General features: G+C 41.6%; 1 protein-coding gene across 2 annotated transcripts; it reads left to right on the forward strand.

The window, feature by feature from the left end:
• LOC110433344 (serine carboxypeptidase-like 18) lies at positions 208-3,963 on the forward strand. Of its 2 annotated transcripts, XM_021455245.1 has the most exons (13): positions 208-445; positions 602-747; positions 1,299-1,375; positions 1,473-1,595; positions 1,691-1,793; positions 1,870-1,907; positions 2,005-2,106; positions 2,347-2,427; positions 2,548-2,724; positions 2,813-2,884; positions 3,099-3,331; positions 3,516-3,561; positions 3,689-3,963. In XM_021455245.1, the coding sequence occupies exons 1-13, from the start codon at positions 270-272 to the stop codon at positions 3,770-3,772; spliced, it is 1,458 nt and encodes a 485-aa protein (XP_021310920.1). In that variant the 5' UTR covers positions 208-269; the 3' UTR covers positions 3,773-3,963. The 2 variants fall into 2 exon arrangements, with proteins under 2 accessions (XP_021310920.1, XP_021310918.1); XM_021455243.1 differs by lacking the exon at positions 3,516-3,561.

Here is a 19,850-nt window from a genome sequence, read left to right on the forward strand (position 1 = left end):
AAAAAAAAAAAAAAAAAAAAAAAAAAAAAAAGGCAACAAGAGGATGGAATGGACCGAGCGGAAGAATTCAGCAAGCAAAAAATACTACATGCGTATGTATATATATATTTATATATATATATATATATGTAGAAAAAAACACGCAAGCAAGAAATAAAATAGGAGAGACAGAGAGAGAAACGCACGCGCAACTATATATATAGAATAGATAGCAGAACGAGAGTCGGGCGGGGCCTCCACTCCACCAGTTGGGCACGGCTGGTTCCGAAATGACAACACCAAGGCTCGCCGCTATCTTCTTCTGCTTGCTCTGCCTCTGCTGCTCTGCGTCGTCGTCGCGCCCTCTGAATCTTCTGATCTCCAACAGCAGCAGCAGCGGCGGCGGCGGCGTCATCACCCATCTCCCTGGCTTCCAGGGGCCGCTCCCCTTCCACCTCCAGACAGGGTACTACTCCATCCAGGCCCCTAGTATCTAGTATATCATACCAATTGGTTGTTCAGTTAGTTTCCTGCTCTCCTGCACACGCATGGCATGGATGATGCAACAATCAGCTTGATTTGTGTACGTTCTTCCTGCTGGTCTCTGCCATATATATTACAGGTATGTGGAGGTGGACGACAGCAATGGCGTCCACCTCTTCTACTACTTCGTCGGCTCGGAGCGCAGCCCCGGCGAGGACCCTCTCATTCTCTGGCTCACAGGCGGCCCTGGATGCTCCGTCCTCACAGCTCTTGCCTACGAGATCGGTATGCGTTCTGCTCTTCCTTCGTTTCCTTCACCTCGATCGCTGCCATCCATCCATCATGCCGTGTGCCAACACAATTCTAGTTTCCTCATCAGTTCCTCTCAACAACCCAGCCATATGACGTGCATGTGTCATGTGCGTAGCCATGCTGTGCCATTCAATGGAAGCATTGGCGTGCCCCTTGTTTCTTCTTCAGTATAAATAAATGGGGAAATATATTATGCCCAGCTTGTATTTCCCATCTATACAATAGATAGTACGATGTGTTGCCATTTGGATTTTCCTACCGTCATGCCTTGGTACTTGTTATGATTGCCTTGTTCCTTCAGTCCAAAAAACAAAGGACAACGCCATGTTTGCACATTATATTTAGTATTACGAGTTTTTATAGGATCCTAGCTTGGTCTTGGAAGCTACCACCAAATTATGGTTTTGATTTTGGGAGGTATCATATGTTGTTTGGTGTAACTTTAAACTTTTCGGTACCCTAATGTCGTCAAGGACTACAGAAACATTATTATATTACTACTAATAAATATCTATAATTTGCAGGCCCTCTCAGTTTCGACCTTAACGGCTATGTTGATGGTTTGCCTAAGTTGGTGTATAATCAAGATTCATGGACCAAGGTTAATACTTGGTCTCTCTCAAGCATCCATGCACCTGACAAAAACGCAACTTGTCATTATTCCAATATTCCTTCAATTCTGCTTTTGCGCAATCCAGGTGAGCAATGTCATTTTTCTTGATTCTCCGGTTGGCTCTGGATTTTCGTATTCTGACACGGGGAAAGGCTACGAATCAACTGATACCAAAGCTGTCAGCCAAATCGTCATCTTCCTCAAAAAGGTCGCTGTCTCCTGTAGTTAAAGTCAAATTTCAGTTATCAGAAACCTTAATTGATAAGCATCCATGTATTTTTAACTAAACTAATTGATTTGCAGTGGTTTGATAAGTTTCCACAGTTCTTGTCAAATCCTCTTTACATCGGAGGTGATTCCTACTCTGGTATGATAGTGCCAACTGTTACATCGGAAATTGCCAGAGGTAACTTCTCATGCCTTCAGGTCTCTGTTATCATTTCTACTCAACTTATAACTTACCTAGACGGTTACTTTTCCAGGTAAAGAAGATGGGAGTCAACCAAATCTCAATTTAAAGGTCTGAGAATTGCACCGTTGGCTGAGCATATATAATATAATAGCTCTCCATATAATGGTTTTGATATTTCAGAATGTTTTTGGCGTATCATGTTCAGGGCTACCTCGTAGGTAATGCAGTCACAGATTTCAACTTTGATGGTCCATCCAAAATTCCATTCGCTCACGGGATGGGTCTCATATCGGACGAAATATATGAGGTGAGTGATGATGGATAGTTGAACAACACCAAATGGTTGGTGTGTGTGTTTCAGACTTAACACAGCTTTACTAGTTGGATCTTTGTACGATCTCAAGTGTGAAACTATACTTCAGTTAAATACTACTCAATGGTAGTAGCAATTAAATGAATTTTCAGCATGGTAGTTACAATGGTAAATAGACAGTAGTTTTGTCTCTGTTTAATTGCTATTAATTTACCTGCGTCTTGGTATTTTCAGGCATACAAGAAGAGCTGTAGTGTTGGTGACAGCAGATACCAAAGCACTGAGTGCATAAATAGCCTTGGCGCCATAGATGAGGCACGTATTTAACCACAGTATTACCCAATTCTTGTTTCCAAGCATGACACTTCTGATCACTGTTCTCCAATGATATACTGGCACACACTGACTCACAAATTAAACGGTTTCTTTTTCAAGTGCATCAAAGGCATCTGCCCGAATCATGTTCTGGAGCCGCTATGTGCTTTCGCGAGTCCTCAGCCTCACAAGATGCCGAAGCTGAAGTTGAATTCAGGTGCACAGGAGATGCTCCAGCTCCCAGTGTACACTGGAGAGGCAGAGCTTCACTTGTCTGAGATTTCGCTGCAGTGCAGAGTTAGTACTAAGCACCTTTTAGCTTATGTGCAACTTTCAAGAGAAGCTCTTCCTCTTGTCTGACATTTCAAAATGATTCTCTTGGCAGACAGCAGGATACATAATGTCCTACATATGGGCAAACAATGACTCAGTAAGAGAGGCTCTTGGCATTCACAAGGTTTGACAGCTTAAACATGATTCTAAACATATGCAGCCAATCTCTCCTCTCTTATACTCTAAATCTGTTTATGACTGAAAGCTGTTTCGATGTACTACCGCTCATCGATAACCTGTCTACCATGATTCTTAGACATTATTTCAAACAGAAATGTCATCCCTTCGGGTTATATATGATAACCAGAAAATATAACATGACAACTCTATTAACACAGGGAACAGTTCCTGCGTGGTCAAGGTGCAGCTACGAGATACCTTACACTAATGATATTCCAAGCACGGTGAAGTACCATCTGGATGTGACCACTAAGGGCTACAGAAGTCTAGTTTATAACGGTGATCATGATATGGTCATACCTTTTGTCGGCACACAAGCCTGGATTAAGACTCTTAATTTCTCCATCGTGGATGAGTGGAGGCCATGGTTTGTCGACGGCCAAGTTGCAGGGTGAGTCCATGATTATCATATTAATCGGTCTAGAGACACAATTACATTCAGGCAGACTACTCCGAACATCAAACCATTTTGATGATTTTATTATGAGAAGAAAAACAAAACAAGTGCAGATAGTTAACATGCCCTAAAGTAATGTTAATTTAATGATTTAGATATATACAATTTATTTATGCAGATTTACAAGGTCATACTCAAATAACCTCACCTTTGCAACCGTAAAGGTAAGAAGGCACGGCCAGTTATCATTCAATGTGAATTTTTTTTCTTGTTTCCTTATGTCAATGTGACCATTGTTGTCTGATATTATTCTCGACACATTACGCTGTATATATATTATGGTTTGTGTAGGGTGGTGGACATACTGCTCCAGAGTACATGCCAAGGCAATGTTATGCTATGTTTGAGCGGTGGGTTTCTGGTGACCCCCTTTGACGGCGTGCATAGCAGCTCCAAATTTCAAGCATTGCATTGCAAGATAAATGTATTGCTCGGGGACAATAGTTGTGGAAGGAATTCTGATTTATAATACAAGTTACTCTTAGCATCTATTCATGATGTAGGGTACTATTTTATAAGTCAAACTTCTGTAATTCTGGTCAAGTTTATAGAAAAATACTCTAACATCTACAATGTCAAATTAGTATAACTAAATTCACAATAAAATAGTGCAATTATTTGGCATTAGTGTTGTTCTGTTTTGTATTTTATATAAACTTGACCAAAACTAGAGATATTTGACTTAGATAAAACTTAAACAACAAAGAACGTATCATAGACATATTTTACTGATGGCAATAAAAACATTATATATTTTTTATAGTTTAGGGATCGGGATCAGAACTCGAGAATAGTTTGAATAGTTTACATGTAATTTTTTGAAATAGAAGGTTTATTTACATCATGAGCATCCAAGGTTTTTACATACTCTAAGAGAAGATCAATCCAAATCATGCAATCATTCCATGTCACAATTCAAACCAATGCGAGCAAAATTATGTGCATACCTAGTACAAGAGTGTGGAGAATGGACAACATCAACTCAGACAAATGATGGACATAAGAAACTTTTTCTTCTCTAAACAGCACACCACAAGCTGGAAAAGCATAACAACGAGATTGGAGAGTCTCTACTAAAACTAATTGTTGAATTGGTCTCAAAAATATCTGAGACATACCTCGGTCCATTGTATAGTTGGCCATGCAGCCCGTGGCCCGTTGGCCCGGCCCGCGGCCCGACATTTTGGCCCGGCCCAGGCACGGCACAGCCCGACAACTACCGGGCACGGCACGGCACGGCCCGAGGGACCGGGCCGTGCCTGGGCCGCCACCGTGGCCCGTGGCACGGCTCAGGCACGGCCCGACGGCCCGGTGCTTAATGGCCCAGTAAAAAATATAGTTTTTTAAATCTAAAAAAGAGAAAATGTAGGTCTGTTAGTCCATCCATCCATCCTGATTGGCCTAATTCTAAACAAAATTGGCCTATTAAGAAATGTAGCCTGCTAATTCTAAACAAAAAAAAGAAAATATAGGCTTGCTACTAACCTGGCACGACCTTGGCCCGGTGGCCGGCCGTGCCTTCGGGCCGGCCCGATGGCCCGTGGGCCGTGCCTTGGGCCATACCCCCGGCACGAGGCACGGTGATGGCATGGCCCGGTCGGCACGACGGCACGGCGCGGCCCGAGGTAGGCACGGCACGGCACGGCCCGATGGCCATGTATAGTCCATTGCCACATATAGAGTTACGAGACACATCTACACACCATGTATGAATTCTCGCTTGGCTATTGCAAAGCATTTCGTAGCCCAACCCTAATGTCAGTCTCAATGTGATTTCATTAGAGTTTTATGGACATTAAATATGTTGATGTGACACTATATTAATGAAGTGAAAGATGATAAGAGTTTCATAGTAGCAGAGAGAGTTTCATCTCCATAAAACCAACAGATTATCTAACATAGCCCAAAAGATAATTAGACCAACACAGACAGCTTTTCTCCCAGGAAGAAATATCATGGAAGGTGCAGTAATTCTCCATGAAACGTTACATGAACTCCATTCGAAAAAACAGGATGGGGTTATTTTTAAAATAGACTTTGAAAAGGCATATGATAAGGTGAAATGGAGCTTTCTCCAACAAACGTTAACGATGAAAGGGTTCTCACAAAAATGGTGTACATGGGTGGAAAAATTCACTCAGGGAGGCAATGTTAATAGTAAGGTCAATGATCAATTAGGTTTCTACTTTCAGACAAGAAAAGGCTTACGGCAAGGTGATCCTATGTCACCCATACTATTTAATATAGTGGCTGACATGCTAGCCATACTAATTGCTAGAGCAAAGGAAGCAGGCCAAGTGGAAGGGGTCATTCCTAATCTAATCCAAGATGGTTTATCTATTCTTCAGTATGCGGATGACACAGTGATTTGTTTGAGCCATGATGTTGAAAAGGCGATAAATATGAAATTATTGCTTAGCACCTTTGAACAACTATCGGGGCTTAAAATAAATTTTCACAAAAGCGAAATATTTTGTTTTGGCAAAGCCAAAGATCATGAAGTGTTTTATTCGTAGCTGTTTGGCTGTGAGATTGATAAGTTCCCCTTTCGTTACCTTGGCTTACCCATGAATACCAGAAAACTAAACAATAAAGATTGGCTGATAACTGAGAGCAGAATTGAAAAGAGACTGAGTGGTTGGAAAGGCAAAATGCTCTCGGTAGGGGGCGTTTGGTTTTGATAAACTCAGTCTTGTCTAGTTTACCGATGTTTATGATGTCCTTTTTCGAAATCCCGAGAGGCGTAGAAAAAATAGATTGCTTTAGATCATGTTTTTACTGGCAAAACGACCAACACAAACGGAAATATAGATTGGCCAAATGGGAAATATTGTGTCAACCTAAATATCAGGGCGGTTTAGGTATACAGAATCTGGATATTCAAAACAAGTGCTTACTAAGTAAATGGCTCTTTAAGTTATTGAATGAAGATGGCATGTGGCAGGAACTTTTGAGAAATAAATACATCAAAGACAAGACTCAAGGGAGTTGAGTCAAAAAACCAACGGACTCTCATTTCTGGAAAAGTCTAATGAATGTTAAAGACCCTTTCATCGGTTATGGTTTGTTTAAGGTGAAAGATGGATCACAAACCAGATTTTGGTTTGACAATTGATTGGGAAATAAACCTCTTAAAGATAGGTTTCCTGCGTTGTTTAACATAGTAAGAAAAAATCAAGACTCTGTGCAACAAGTCCTTAGGTCATCTCCATTTAATATTTCTTTTCGCAGAAACTTAGTGGGTGTGAACTGAAGGGACTGACATAGAATTGTCACTTCTTTACATGATGTTAACTCACCGGAGGAAAGAGATGATTTTGTTTGGGGGTTGAATGCATCAGGATGTTTTACGGTGAATTCCATATATGCTGCGTTAATTAACAATGGGTTAGAGTGTCACAAGATATTTGGAAAATTAAAATTCCTATGAAAATTAAAGTTTTTCTGTGGTATCTAAAAAAAGGTGTGATTCTAACTAAGGATAATCTAGTTAGACGAAACTGGAATGGTGATAGCACGTGTTGCTTTTGTCATCTTCCAGAAACCATTAAACATATTTTTTTAGATTGTTTTTATGCCAAATTCTTGTGGCGCGCTGTACATTTACTTTTTGGAATTTCGCCCCCACGAGATATTTTTGACCTTTTTAATAGGTGGTCAAAAACAACGAACAAAAAGTATAATTCATTGTTATTATCTGCAGCCTCTGTGCTTTGTTGGGAAGTTTGGATAACAAGAAATGAGGTAGTTTTTGACAAATGTAGACCAAAATTCTTTTTGCAGGTTCTTTTCAGAGAAACACACTGGCTTCGACAATGGGCAAGATTGCAGCGGCATGATGATCTACGGAATCAGCTGATCCTTGTTGGGCAGCTTCTAGAGTCGTCAGCTTTGCAATTCTTTAGTTCCAATGGGTGGTTATCTTCTAGACATATTGGTCATGCTTAGTCAAAACTTTATCGGCGTTTCGGTTATTCTTTTGTTCGGCTGTAAACTTGCTATGTTACAGCCTTGTAATAATTGGCTTGATTCTATCCGTCGATAGATGAAGCCGGGTATGACATATCCTTTATCTAAAAAAACTCTTTTGCACAGTTTTCAAAATTAGATGGGTTAAAAACTGGTATATAAAACTCTCCATTAAGTGGCTTAATGAATCAATCAGTATATCCCCATCTAAGCATTAAATGGCCCACGAAGTGCTACATGGGCCTACGGAGCACTAAGGCTTGGCCTGAGCCAATTATCCATGACCCTGTTCGCTCGAGCTAGCCATCTAGCAGCGTTTTTTTCTTATAATAAATTAATAATAATATTTTTAGTCATAATTTTTCTGCCAAGTGAACAAGCTCATCGTGTGCAGATTCAGGGGATATGGAACAGTCATCTTGGAGATCAAGTCGAGAAGAGAGAGCTTCAGTAAGGTGGAGTTTGTACATGAAAGAGTCAATCCAATCATGATGTCAATTTGTTATTGTTAGGCTTTGTTTAGTTTCTAAAAAATTTCTTTTTTGTCGATGCATGCATGGAGCATTAAATATAGATAAAAAAATTAATTACACAGTTTGTATATAATTTGCGAGATGAATTTTTGAGCCTAATTAGTCCATGGTTGGACATTGATTGCCAAATAAAACGAAATACTACAGTAGCCAAGTCCAAAAAAATTTTACGAACTAAACAACGCCTTAGTTAGAAGTTTAGTTAGTCTTTCTTTTGGTACACACGTCTGATTACTTTCTCCGCTTGACAGAGTTTGTGATATAATTGCTTATGAACAAATAAAGATGGGCTGATGTTTTTTAAAAAAACATCGTCTGCAGATTGTAACATCCCAAAAATTCGCATTCAAAAATCACTCGCATTAAAAATTATTTTCAAAATATATTTCAGAAACTATAAAATAATTTGAGCTCTATAGTATCTCCATCTAATCCATCCATATTTATTTTTCGCGCACAAATAATAACAAGTACCAGCAAGCTTACATGCGAGAAAACATAGCAGTGCACCTACACGAATATATATCTCATGCATGCATGCAGGACATGCCACCGACCATTTGCATGCACCTGCATGCAAGGACATGGTGATTAGGCACCGTCCATTTGCATGCAACGTGCATGCAAATGGGACATCGTCCTTTGCATGAAAATTAGGCACCGTCCACCGTCCTGTCGTCCTGTGTAGCCATGCACTACAGTAGCAATTCTAATGGCCACGAGCTGAGCACTCTGGCCTATAAAAAGGCACTCTCGGGTGCTCACTCTCACCACCCGAGAAACACGTTCACTCACTCACTCACTCACTCGCTCTCACTTCGCGTATACCATATACGGCCATACGCACAAGCCGAGCTCGACTGTCGTCGCAAGACGAGGTGAGCAGCTCATGAGCATCTCCTTGCTCTTCTCTGTCTTTCTGTAGTATTTTTCTGTATTTTTCCATGTATTTGTCTGTACCGGTTCACTGCCAAGAACTCCACGAATAGAATCATGACATACAGAAGAGTTCTAATGACCCCTGCTAATTTCTCTCTAACCATGCATGTGTGGGCCAAGCATTAACTCCAAATAGTACATGCATGCATGCAACATGCACTACCAGCCAAACAAATGCCCACGTGAAGCATCCATTCCTTAATCATCGTTAGCCTTTTTCGCATGATTAAATTCCGACCATTTCACAAATGCCACATGCTAACTCTGATTTTAATAATTCTTTTTCCTAAATTCATCTAAAATCATGATCTACCTCCCATATTAATTTCATGATTTTTGGAGCTCATTTGAATTTATATGATTATTTATCTGTGCCTGTTGTCTGTGTCGTTCGTCACGTATTTTAGCTGACGGAGTGAACGAGCCGGAAAACGAGAACGTTGGAGACGAGTACCGCGAGTTTGACGCCGAGGACTCGGACTGTCAGCAAGAGTTTGCTGAGGACGCCGACGGAGGCAAGTCCAACCGATCCCCTTTGATGCATATTGATCCTATTTTTAAACACAACCCGTAGAAGCCGTTTTAAATATTGCATGTACGATATATGTACGAAGTATTTTCGCTGCTTAGTTAAAACCTGTTGAATAACCATCCTTGAATTGATATTACCCGGTAATTGTCTTGTTCGAACCTAGGAACAAATAATATGCTATGACAGAAATATTATTATTTAGTATGCTTAGGACTTGTTACTCATCCTGGATACTCATCGCTATATTTTTCAAATATAATGATTTTAAAAGTAAAAGGTGTGAGTGGTGAAAATAAATTGTGGGTATTATGAAAGGGTTAATGAACAAGTTATAGATGTGATTACTATGGAGATGGGGCGGATGGGATCTCTTTTGGAGATGCCCTGGTGTTGTGGTTTATACCTTGTGAGGTTAAGCGTGAAGATATCCGCCTTGTCTCGATTAAGGACTGAGTTGATGATTCATCTTGCCTAACTCATTTATCGTACAACCACTCGCCTTGCATGGGAGAGGCTTAGTCTAAATCCCTCTAGTTAGTATGGCAATCACCTGGAAGCAGGTGTGCAACGGGACACTAAGTGATGTATGTGAAATTGTGGAAATATATGAAAAGAGCTTTGTGAATTATTGTGGTATCATGAGATGTGGCCTTAGTGTTCCCGTGGTGAGCGCCATTACTTAGCTATGGAGGGTAATGACTTTGATGGATCTGTGCTTGCACGACGGTGTAAGTTATGGTATCCTACTTGTGGGAAAAGTGTACAACCTCTGCAGAGTGTAAATCTATCTGGATAGCCGTGTCCGCGGTCTCGGACGGGTTATGGTTTGGTTTCAACAACTAGATGGGTTAGGATGAGTGAAAACATGAGAGTGAGTGTGATTTTGGAAATAAATGGTTGACTGCCATTGTGTTGTGGGAACAAGGGTTCAACAACACTTAAAATTGTGATCAAACCCCCATTTTTAGAAATACTATCATATGTGGAAAAAGAGGTCTTTTACAACAGTATTTGTGAAATGAAACCTTGCATGTGTAAAAAGATAGCTTTATGCAAATAAAACTAAGCCTCATCCTTGATCTATCCATATGCATATATACTGTTATCCCCTTCCGTAGGGTAAGGTTGGATTTGCTGAGTACTTTGTACTCACCCTTGCTTTATTAAATAGAGGAAGATCCGGACTTTGATCCTGAAGTGGCGTTCGAGTAAGGTCGTGTCTGCACCCAACTAAGCCTGTGGCATTGGGACTCGTCAGATGTTCGATGGCGATATCGTTTGTTTCTGGGTCCTTTGGACCGGTGTTGTATTTTGGTGTCTTATTATTATAGCGTGCCTTCCTTGTCCACGCTTTCCAAGACTACTGCGCTGAAACTTATCTGATGTAATAAATGTGTTACTAGCCTCCTGGGACTAGTATTGTATCACATTTGAGTTCCTGGTTTACCAGGGGCGCTTCAGGTGGTATCAGAGCCGTAGTTGGCTGTAGGACGCGACCTTAGGCTTTTCTGGACCAGTATTTTACTAAAGAAACATATTTTACAAAAGTTCTTACCCTCTTCCCTCTATTTGAAAAAAAAAATTTACTCTCATCTATTTCTCTCATATGGCAGAAGGTGTTTGGACTAGCAGTTACTGTCTAAGTGTAGAAGGCTTTCCCAAGCTCTTGTATGCTACCATGCAGAAACTTGGAATCAAGGATCACCCAGAATATGAAGGCAGAGAATATGAAGAGCATGAGACCGAGCGGTGTGAAGTTACCGTTTATATTGGGAAAAGTGAGGACTTCCCTAATATAGCTGAAGCTTGGAGCATGACTGCGACCGGATTTCGGTTTGCAGATACATATCAAGCCGTCGCCCGCAAAGCCTTGAGGTACCTATGCCAGATCTACGAGAAGCCCATCACCCGTACACCCATGAGGTTCTTTCCACCCGATGAAAAAGACCGACCAGTTTGGAGGACCCGCATGGAGCTCTTGCAAGGACGTTACTCACTTGAAGATGACCCAACTGTGGTATTCATGACCACGTACCTTCTTGCTCTAGATAAGCAATATGATGAGCAGGCCTCAGAGTTAAGAAAGTGCATCCATCGTGCGGAGGAAGCCGAGATCATAGTTAGAAAGCTCCATGTGCAGCTTGCAGAAGCTCAGGCCCAAGCAGCTGCAGCCGAGAGTCGTGAAATCGCCATTGCTGAAGTCTTGAAGGCAGCTAAAGACCGCCATGCTCAGGAGTTGAAGGATGCCTACCTTATCACCAGGATCAAAAGAAGGATGTTAGCAGTGGAAGACCAAAACCCCGTAATCCTAGAAGGAATCCCAATCATGTCCCTAAAAACCAAAAGAAAGATGGACGTAGAAGGGCCATCAGCTCCCCCACCCACAGAAGCCTCTCATGAAGCTTTAGAGTTGGAGTCCACTAAGGAAGAAGGACTTCCCCTCCTCACCCAGCCAGCACCAAAAGAAGACAGTGACCCACCTCTTAGTCCAAAAGAAGAACCACAAATGCCGGAAGCATGATCCTCCTCAACACCAAGGGAATGAAGTCGTTCTGTCCGAAGAAGTTGAAGAATAGTAGCACCTAGTTCCTCCTTATGTCTTGGGAAAGTGAAGTTTAGTTCACTTTTGTTCAACCCCCAAAGTAGATGAACCGTATTGTAGTACGCTTATTTCCTCCATTACTATGTTGTAAACCGCCCTCTTATTCAAAATATATATTTGTGCTTTGTTGGTTGTGCTAAATAATTGAGTGCTCTATGTTGTTCCCTTATGGGATAGCAAGTCTTAAGACTTGCACCTTTTTAAAATATAACGCCTTAACAAAAACAACATCACTCAATAGATCTAACCCTTATCTAATGCTTTCTCATCTTAACCAACAGATGCCTCCCAAACCAGCTACCCGCTCTCAACCAAGTGGTCGTGCAGCTAGTAGACAAAGCCAAAATCCAAATGGAAGTCAAGCCAATGCAAATGTGGATGGTATTCATGAAGATGAAGTGAGTCAGACTAGGAACCATAATGAAGGAGATGACTTGCCCCCTCCTCCAGTAATTGACTTGGCACAAGTCATGGCAACTCAGACTCGCCTTCTGGAGACCTTGGCTCAAGGCATGAACCGCCCTAGGAACAACCGTGGAGCCGGAGTCCAAGACAAGATGACTGAGTTCATGAGGCTTAAGCCACCTACCTTTACTGGATCTGACAACCCCATGGAAGCAGATGATTGGCTTAAGGTGATTGAAAGAAAGTTGGACACAATCCACTGTGATGGAAGGGATAGAGTTCTGCTAGCATCTCATCAGCTGACAGGAATTGCCCTTTCTTGGTGGGAAGCCTATAGTGGAGCTGTGGACAATGCCAACACGATCACATGGGAAGAATTTGTGGATGAATTCCGTCGGTACCACATTCCAGATGGGATCATGAAGCTGAAAGCTGATGAATTTCGCAACTTGAAGCAAGGAAATAAAACCCTGAGTGAATGCATCTTCCAATTCACTGAGTTGTCTCGCTATGCCCCAGAGTTGGTCAACACTGATGCCAAGAAACAGACAAAGTTCATAGAAGGATTGACCTGTGAGCTCAGAACCCTCATGACCCCACAGATCTATCCAGATTTCAACACATTGATGAATAGGACCATTCTGACTGATGTGGCCAAGACTGAAGAAAGGAAGAAAACAAGCGCAAATTTCTGGAGCGCAAGGTTCAAGATGGTGCTAGATCCCAGAGGCTGAAAACCTTTAGCCAACCAAGCCAGCGAACTCAAGCCCCAATGCAGTTTCGCTCTCCTGCTAGTGTCTCCAATAACCAAATGCAGTCATCATATCAGCCCAAGACAACCTATCAGAATCAAACTTATGGCAAGACTCAACAGAACAGCACTGGTCAAGTCACAAACAATGTTAGAACTTGCTTTAATTGCCATGAGACTGGACACTACATTGCCAACTATCCCTACAAGAACAACCCACCAGCAGTGTCCACTCAGTCCCACACCGTTAATGGACCAAGACCTGCAGTGTCTGGAGTCAACCGTGGTTTCCCTCGCAACAATAGCAACACCAACAATAATAGCCAGATGATGAAGCAACCTCAACAATCCTATGGTAGAGCCCGTGTCAACCATATTCATGCTCAGGATGCTCAGACTGCTTCAGGAGTGGTACTTGGTGAGTTCTTAGTCGATTCAGTACTTGCAACAGTATCATTTGATTCTGGAGCATCACATTCATTCATATCATCAAGTTTTGTTGAGAAGCATCAAATACCCACAGTACTACTAAAGTTACCCCTAATAACCCGAACACCTGGGTCTGACATCAAATGTCATCTAGGTTGTTCAAATGTAAGGATCATTCTAAGTGGGGTAGTTTTCTTACCAGACTTAGTAGTGCTCAAGTCTAAAGGAATAGATGTTATCCTTGGAATGGATTGGTTAACCAGACATAATGGAATTATTAGTTGTGCAACCAAGGAAGTATCATTAGTTGACCATGAAGGGATTAAAGTGAAATGCCAAACCCGAGGGTCTAAAGTTAATCCAATGGTCTTCAACTTGGATGCAAGGACCATAGAGGAAGTGCCAATAGTGCAAGAATACCCTGATGTATTCCCTGAGGAACTATCTGGAATGCCACCAGACAGGGATATAGAGTTCATCATTGATCTTATCCCCGGGACTGCCCCCATAGCCAGGAGACCTTACAGAATGGCTCCGGCAGAGTTAGCTGAACTGAAAGAGCAGCTAAGAGACTTGCAGCAGAAAGGTTATATTAGACCTAGTTCTTCACCATGGGGAGCCCCAGTCTTGTTTGTAAAGAAGAAAGATGGAAGTATGAGGATGTGTGTGGATTATAGGTCCCTAAATGAAGTCACCATCAAGAATAAGTATCCCCTGCCAAGGATAGATGACCTTTTTGATCAGCTTAAAGGAGCCAAGTATTTCTCTAAGATTGATTTGAGATCGGGTTATCACCAGCTCAAGATCAAGAATAGTGATGTTCCCAAGACAGCTTTTGTAACCAGATATGGACAATATGAGTTTACAGTGATGTCCTTTGGGTTAACCAATGCCCCTGCCTATTTCATGAACCTCATGAATAAGGTATTCATGGAAGAGTTAGATAAGTTTGTTGTAGTCTTCATTGATGACATACTTATCTACTCTAAGAGTGCTGAAGAACATGGGCAACACTTGAGAGTAGTGTTGGAAAAGCTAAGAAGACACAAGTTGTATGCTAAATTCAGCAAGTGTGAATTTTGGCTTGAGAAGGTTGCATTTCTAGGCCATATCTTGACAGCTGAAGGAGTTGCAGTTGACCCTGAGAAAGTAGAAGCTGTCTCCCATTGGCAGCAACCCACCAATGTGAGTGAGGTTCGAAGTTTTCTTGGATTAGCTGGATATTATCGAAGGTTTATAGAAGGATTTTCCAAGATAGCCAGACCCATGACAGAGCTTCTTAGGAAGGATAAGAAATTCACTTAGATAGAATCATGTGAGAAGAGTTTCCAAGAGTTGAAGAAGAGACTGACAACAGCACCAGTGTTAACTTTGCCAGACATTCACCAAGATTTCATCATATACTGTGATGCATCAAGACAAGGTTTAGGATGTGTTCTCATGCAAGGAGGAAAAGTGGTTGCTTATGCATCCCGTCAGCTTAGACCTCATGAGCAAAATTACCCTACCCATGATTTGGAGTTAGCAGCAATAGTACATGCTCTCAAGATTTGGAGGCACTACCTCATTGGAAACAAGTGTGAAATCTACACTGATCACAAGAGTTTGAAGTACATCTTCACACAGTCAGACTTGAACCTAAGGCAAAGAAGATGGTTAGAATTAATCAAGGACTATAACCTTGAGATTCATTACCACCCAGGAAAGGCCAACGTGGTAGCAGATGCCCTAAGCAGAAGGTCATATGGTCAGCAGTTGGTGCCTAAGAACACTCACCTACAAGAAGAGATAGCACGGTTGAACATGCATATAGTACGCCAACCTCAAAATGGCAGTCTAATGGTGCAGCCAACTCTTGTGGAAGAAATCAAGCAGACACAACATAAGGATAAGGATCTAATGAAGATTCGTGAGCAAACTGGAGAAAATAAAGCTCCATACTTTAGAGTGGATAACAAAGGAGTATTGTGGTATAAAAACAGGATTTGTGTGCCCAAGGAGGGAAAGTTTCAAGAATTAATCCTTGATGAAGCCCATAACTCAGCTTATTCTATCCACCCTGGTGCCACCAAGATGTATATGGACTTAAAAGAAAGATATTGGTGGAATGGCATGAAAGCTGATGTGGCACGATTTGTTGCACAATGTGATGTATGCCAAAGGGTTAAAGCAGAGCATCAGAAACCAGCAGGCTTGCTCCAGCCATTGCCTATTCCTGTTTGGAAATGGGATGAGATAGGCATGGATTTTGTGAATGGATTACCCAAAACTCTGAAAGGAAATGATTCAATATGGGTAATAGTGGACCGCCTTACCAAGGTTGCTCACTTCATACCTGTGCGCACCAAGTATAGTGGAGACAAATTGGCCCAGTTATATGTGGATAACATAGTAAAATTGCATGGTGTGCCAAGTAGGATTGTATCTGACCGAGGTACCCAATTTACCTCTAAGTTCTGGAAAAGTTTGCATGAAGCTATGGGAACCAATCTAGATTTTAGCTCAGCTTATCATCCTCAAACAGATGGCCAGACTGAAAGAGTAAATCAGATTATGGAAGATATGCTAAGAGCATGTGTGCTCACATATGGTAAAGATTGGGAGAAAAGCCTAACTTATGCAGAGTTCTCCTATAATAACAGTTACCAAGCTAGTTTGGGCATGTCACCTTTTGAGGCTCTGTATGGAAGAAAATGTAGAACCCCATTGATGTGGTCAGAAGTTGGAGAACGAACCTTGCTTGGACCAGCCCTTATAAAAGAAGCAGAAGATCGTGTAGCTGAAATCAGAGAAAAATTGAAAGAGGCACAATCACGTCAAAAGAGCTATTCTGATAAAAGAAGGAGAGAGTTAAGTTTTGCAGTTGGAGATTTTGTGTATGTCAAAGTCTCTCCTATTCGAGGAACTCGAAGGTTCCAAGTTAGAGGCAAGCTAGCACCACGGTATATTGGACCATATCAAGTATTACAGAGGATTGGAGCTGTAGCCTATCGTGTTCGGCTACCTGAAGAAATGTCAGATATACACAATGTGTTTCATGTCTCCCAATTGAAGAAATGTCTCAGAGTACCAGAGGAACAAATATCGCCAGATACAGTTAATTTACAAGATGACCTAAGATATCAAGAAGTGCCAATAAAAATCCTAGATACAGTCACCAAGCAAACTCGAACGACAACAGTCCGAATTTATCGTGTTCAATGGAGTAGACACACTGAAGCAGAAGCAACATGGGAAAGAGAAGATGCCCTGAGAAAAGAGTTTCCCCATCTATTTAGGACCCAGCCGAATCTCGAGGACGAGATTTCTTTTAAGTGGGGTAGGTTTGTAACATCCCAAAAATTCGCATTCAAAAATCACTCGCATTAAAAATTATTTTCAAAATATATTTCAGAAACTATAAAATAATTTGAGCGCTATAGTATCTCCATCTAATCCATCCATATTTATTTTTCGCGCACAAATAATAGCAAGTACCAGCAAGCTTACATGCGAGAAAACATAGCAGTGCACCTACACGAATATATATCTCATGTATGCATGCAGGACATGCCACCGACCATTTGCATGCACCTGCATGCAAGGACACGGTGATTAGGCACCGTCCATTTGCATGCAACGTGCATGCAAATGGGACATCGTCCTTTGCATGAAAATTAGGCACCGTCCACCGTCCTGTCGTCCTGTGTAGCCATGCACTACAGTAGCAATTCTAATGGCCACGAGCTGAGCACTCTGGCCTATAAAAAGGCACTCTCGGGTGCTCACTCTCACCACCCGAGAAACACGTTCACTCACTCACTCACTCACTCACTCGCTCTCACTTCGCGTATACCATATACGGCCATACGCACAAGCCGAGCTCGACTGTCGTCGCAAGACGAGGTGAGCAGCTCATGAGCATCTCCTTGCTCTTCTCTGTCTTTCTGTAGTATTTTTCTGTATTTTTCCATGTATTTGTCTGTACCGGTTCACTGCCAAGAACTCCACGAATAGAACCATGACATACAGAAGAGTTCTAATGACCCCTGCTAATTTCTCTCTAACCATGCATGTGTGCGCCAAGCATTAACTCCAAATAGTACATGCATGCATGCAACATGCACTACCAGCCAAACAAATGCCCACGTGAAGCATCCATTCCTTAATCATCGTTAGCCTTTTTCGCATGATTAAATTCCGACCATTTCACAAATGCCACATGCTAACTCTGATTTTAATAATTCTTTTTCCTAAATTCATCTAAAATCATGATCTACCTCCCATATTAATTTCATGATTTTTGGAGCTCATTTGAATTTATATGATTATTTATCTGTGCCTGTTGTCTGTGTCGTTCGTCACGTATTTTAGCTGACGGAGTGAACGAGCCGGAAAACGAGAACGTTGGAGACGAGTACCGCGAGTTTGACGCCGAGGACTCGGACTGTCAGCAAGAGTTTGCTGAGGACGCCGACGGAGGCAAGTCCAACCGATCCCCTTTGATGCATATTGATCCTATTTTTAAACACAACCCGTAGAAGCCGTTTTAAATATTGCATGTACGATATATGTACGAAGTATTTTCGCTGCTTAGTTAAAACCTGTTGAATAACCATCCTTGAATTGATATTACCCGGTAATTGTCTTGTTCGAACCTAGGAACAAATAATATGCTATGACAGAAATATTATTATTTAGTATGCTTAGGACTTGTTACTCATCCTGGATACTCATCGCTATATTTTTCAAATATAATGATTTTAAAAGTAAAAGGTGTGAGTGGTGAAAATAAATTGTGGGTATTATGAAAGGGTTAATGAACAAGTTATAGATGTGATTACTATGGAGATGGGGCGGATGGGATCTCTTTTGGAGATGCCCTGGTGTTGTGGTTTATACCTTGTGAGGTTAAGCGTGAAGATATCCGCCTTGTCTCGATTAAGGACTGAGTTGATGATTCATCTTGCCTAACTCATTTATCGTACAACCACTCGCCTTGCATGGGAGAGGCTTAGTCTAAATCCCTCTAGTTAGTATGGCAATCACCTGGAAGCAGGTGTGCAACGGGACACTAAGTGATGTATGTGAAATTGTGGAAATATATGAAAAGAGCTTTGTGAATTATTGTGGTATCATGAGATGTGGCCTTAGTGTTCCCGTGGTGAGCGCCATTACTTAGTTATGGAGGGTAATGACTTTGATGGATCTGTGCTTGCACGACGGTGTAAGTTATGGTATCCTACTTGTGGGAAAAGTGTACAACCTCTGCAGAGTGTAAATCTATCTGGATAGCCGTGTCCGCGGTCTCGGACGGGTTATGGTTTGGTTTCAACAACTAGATGGGTTGGGATGAGTGAAAACATGAGAGTGAGTGTGATTTTGGAAATAAATGGTTGACTGCCATTGTGTTGTGGGAACAAGGGTTCAACAACACTTAAAATTGTGATCAAACCCCCATTTTTAGAAATACTATCATATGTGGAAAAAGAGGTCTTTTACAACAGTATTTGTGAAATGAAACCTTGCATGTGTAAAAAGATAGCTTTATGCAAATAAAACTAAGCCTCATCCTTGATCTATCCATATGCATATATACTGTTATCCCCTTCCGTAGGGTAAGGTTGGATTTGCTGAGTACTTTGTACTCACCCTTGCTTTATTAAACAGAGGAAGATCCGGACTTTGATCCCGAAGTGGCGTTCGAGTAAGGTCGTGTCTGCACCCAACTAAGCCTGTGGCATTGGGACTCGTCAGATGTTCGATGGCGATATCGTTTGTTTCTGGGTCCTTTGGACCGGTGTTGTATTTTGGTGTCTTATTATTATAGCGTGCCTTCCTTGTCCACGCTTTCCAAGACTACTGCGCTGAAACTTATCTGATGTAATAAATGTGTTACTAGCCTCCTGGGACTAGTATTGTATCACATTTGAGTTCCTGGTTTACCAGGGGCGCTTCACAGATGCTCCAAGAAATTCCAACATAAGAAATAACACTCCAACAATTCAATTCATTGGTACAGAGAGCGCGCTGCTAGGCTGTGTAGTATGCACTCGATTAAGAGCATCTCCAACAACTTAGTATTTCAACATGCTATCCTACCAAATTTGCTAAAAGCATAAAAATCCTCCTCCAATAACTCATTATCTCAACTTGCTAAATTTCCCAAGTTGTTATCCAGAGGTTTCTACTGCCGAGATTTGTCAAGTTGCTATCCCAAGTTGCTATCCCGAGCACAACTTGTTGGAGACACATTCTTTTACCAAGTGAGCAGGTCCCATCTGTCATCCTCTATTGTTACCGAGTGAGAATAA

Source organism: Sorghum bicolor, chromosome 1, assembly GCF_000003195.3.
Source record: "Sorghum bicolor cultivar BTx623 chromosome 1, Sorghum_bicolor_NCBIv3, whole genome shotgun sequence".
Taxonomy (NCBI): Eukaryota; Viridiplantae; Streptophyta; class Magnoliopsida; order Poales; family Poaceae; genus Sorghum; species Sorghum bicolor.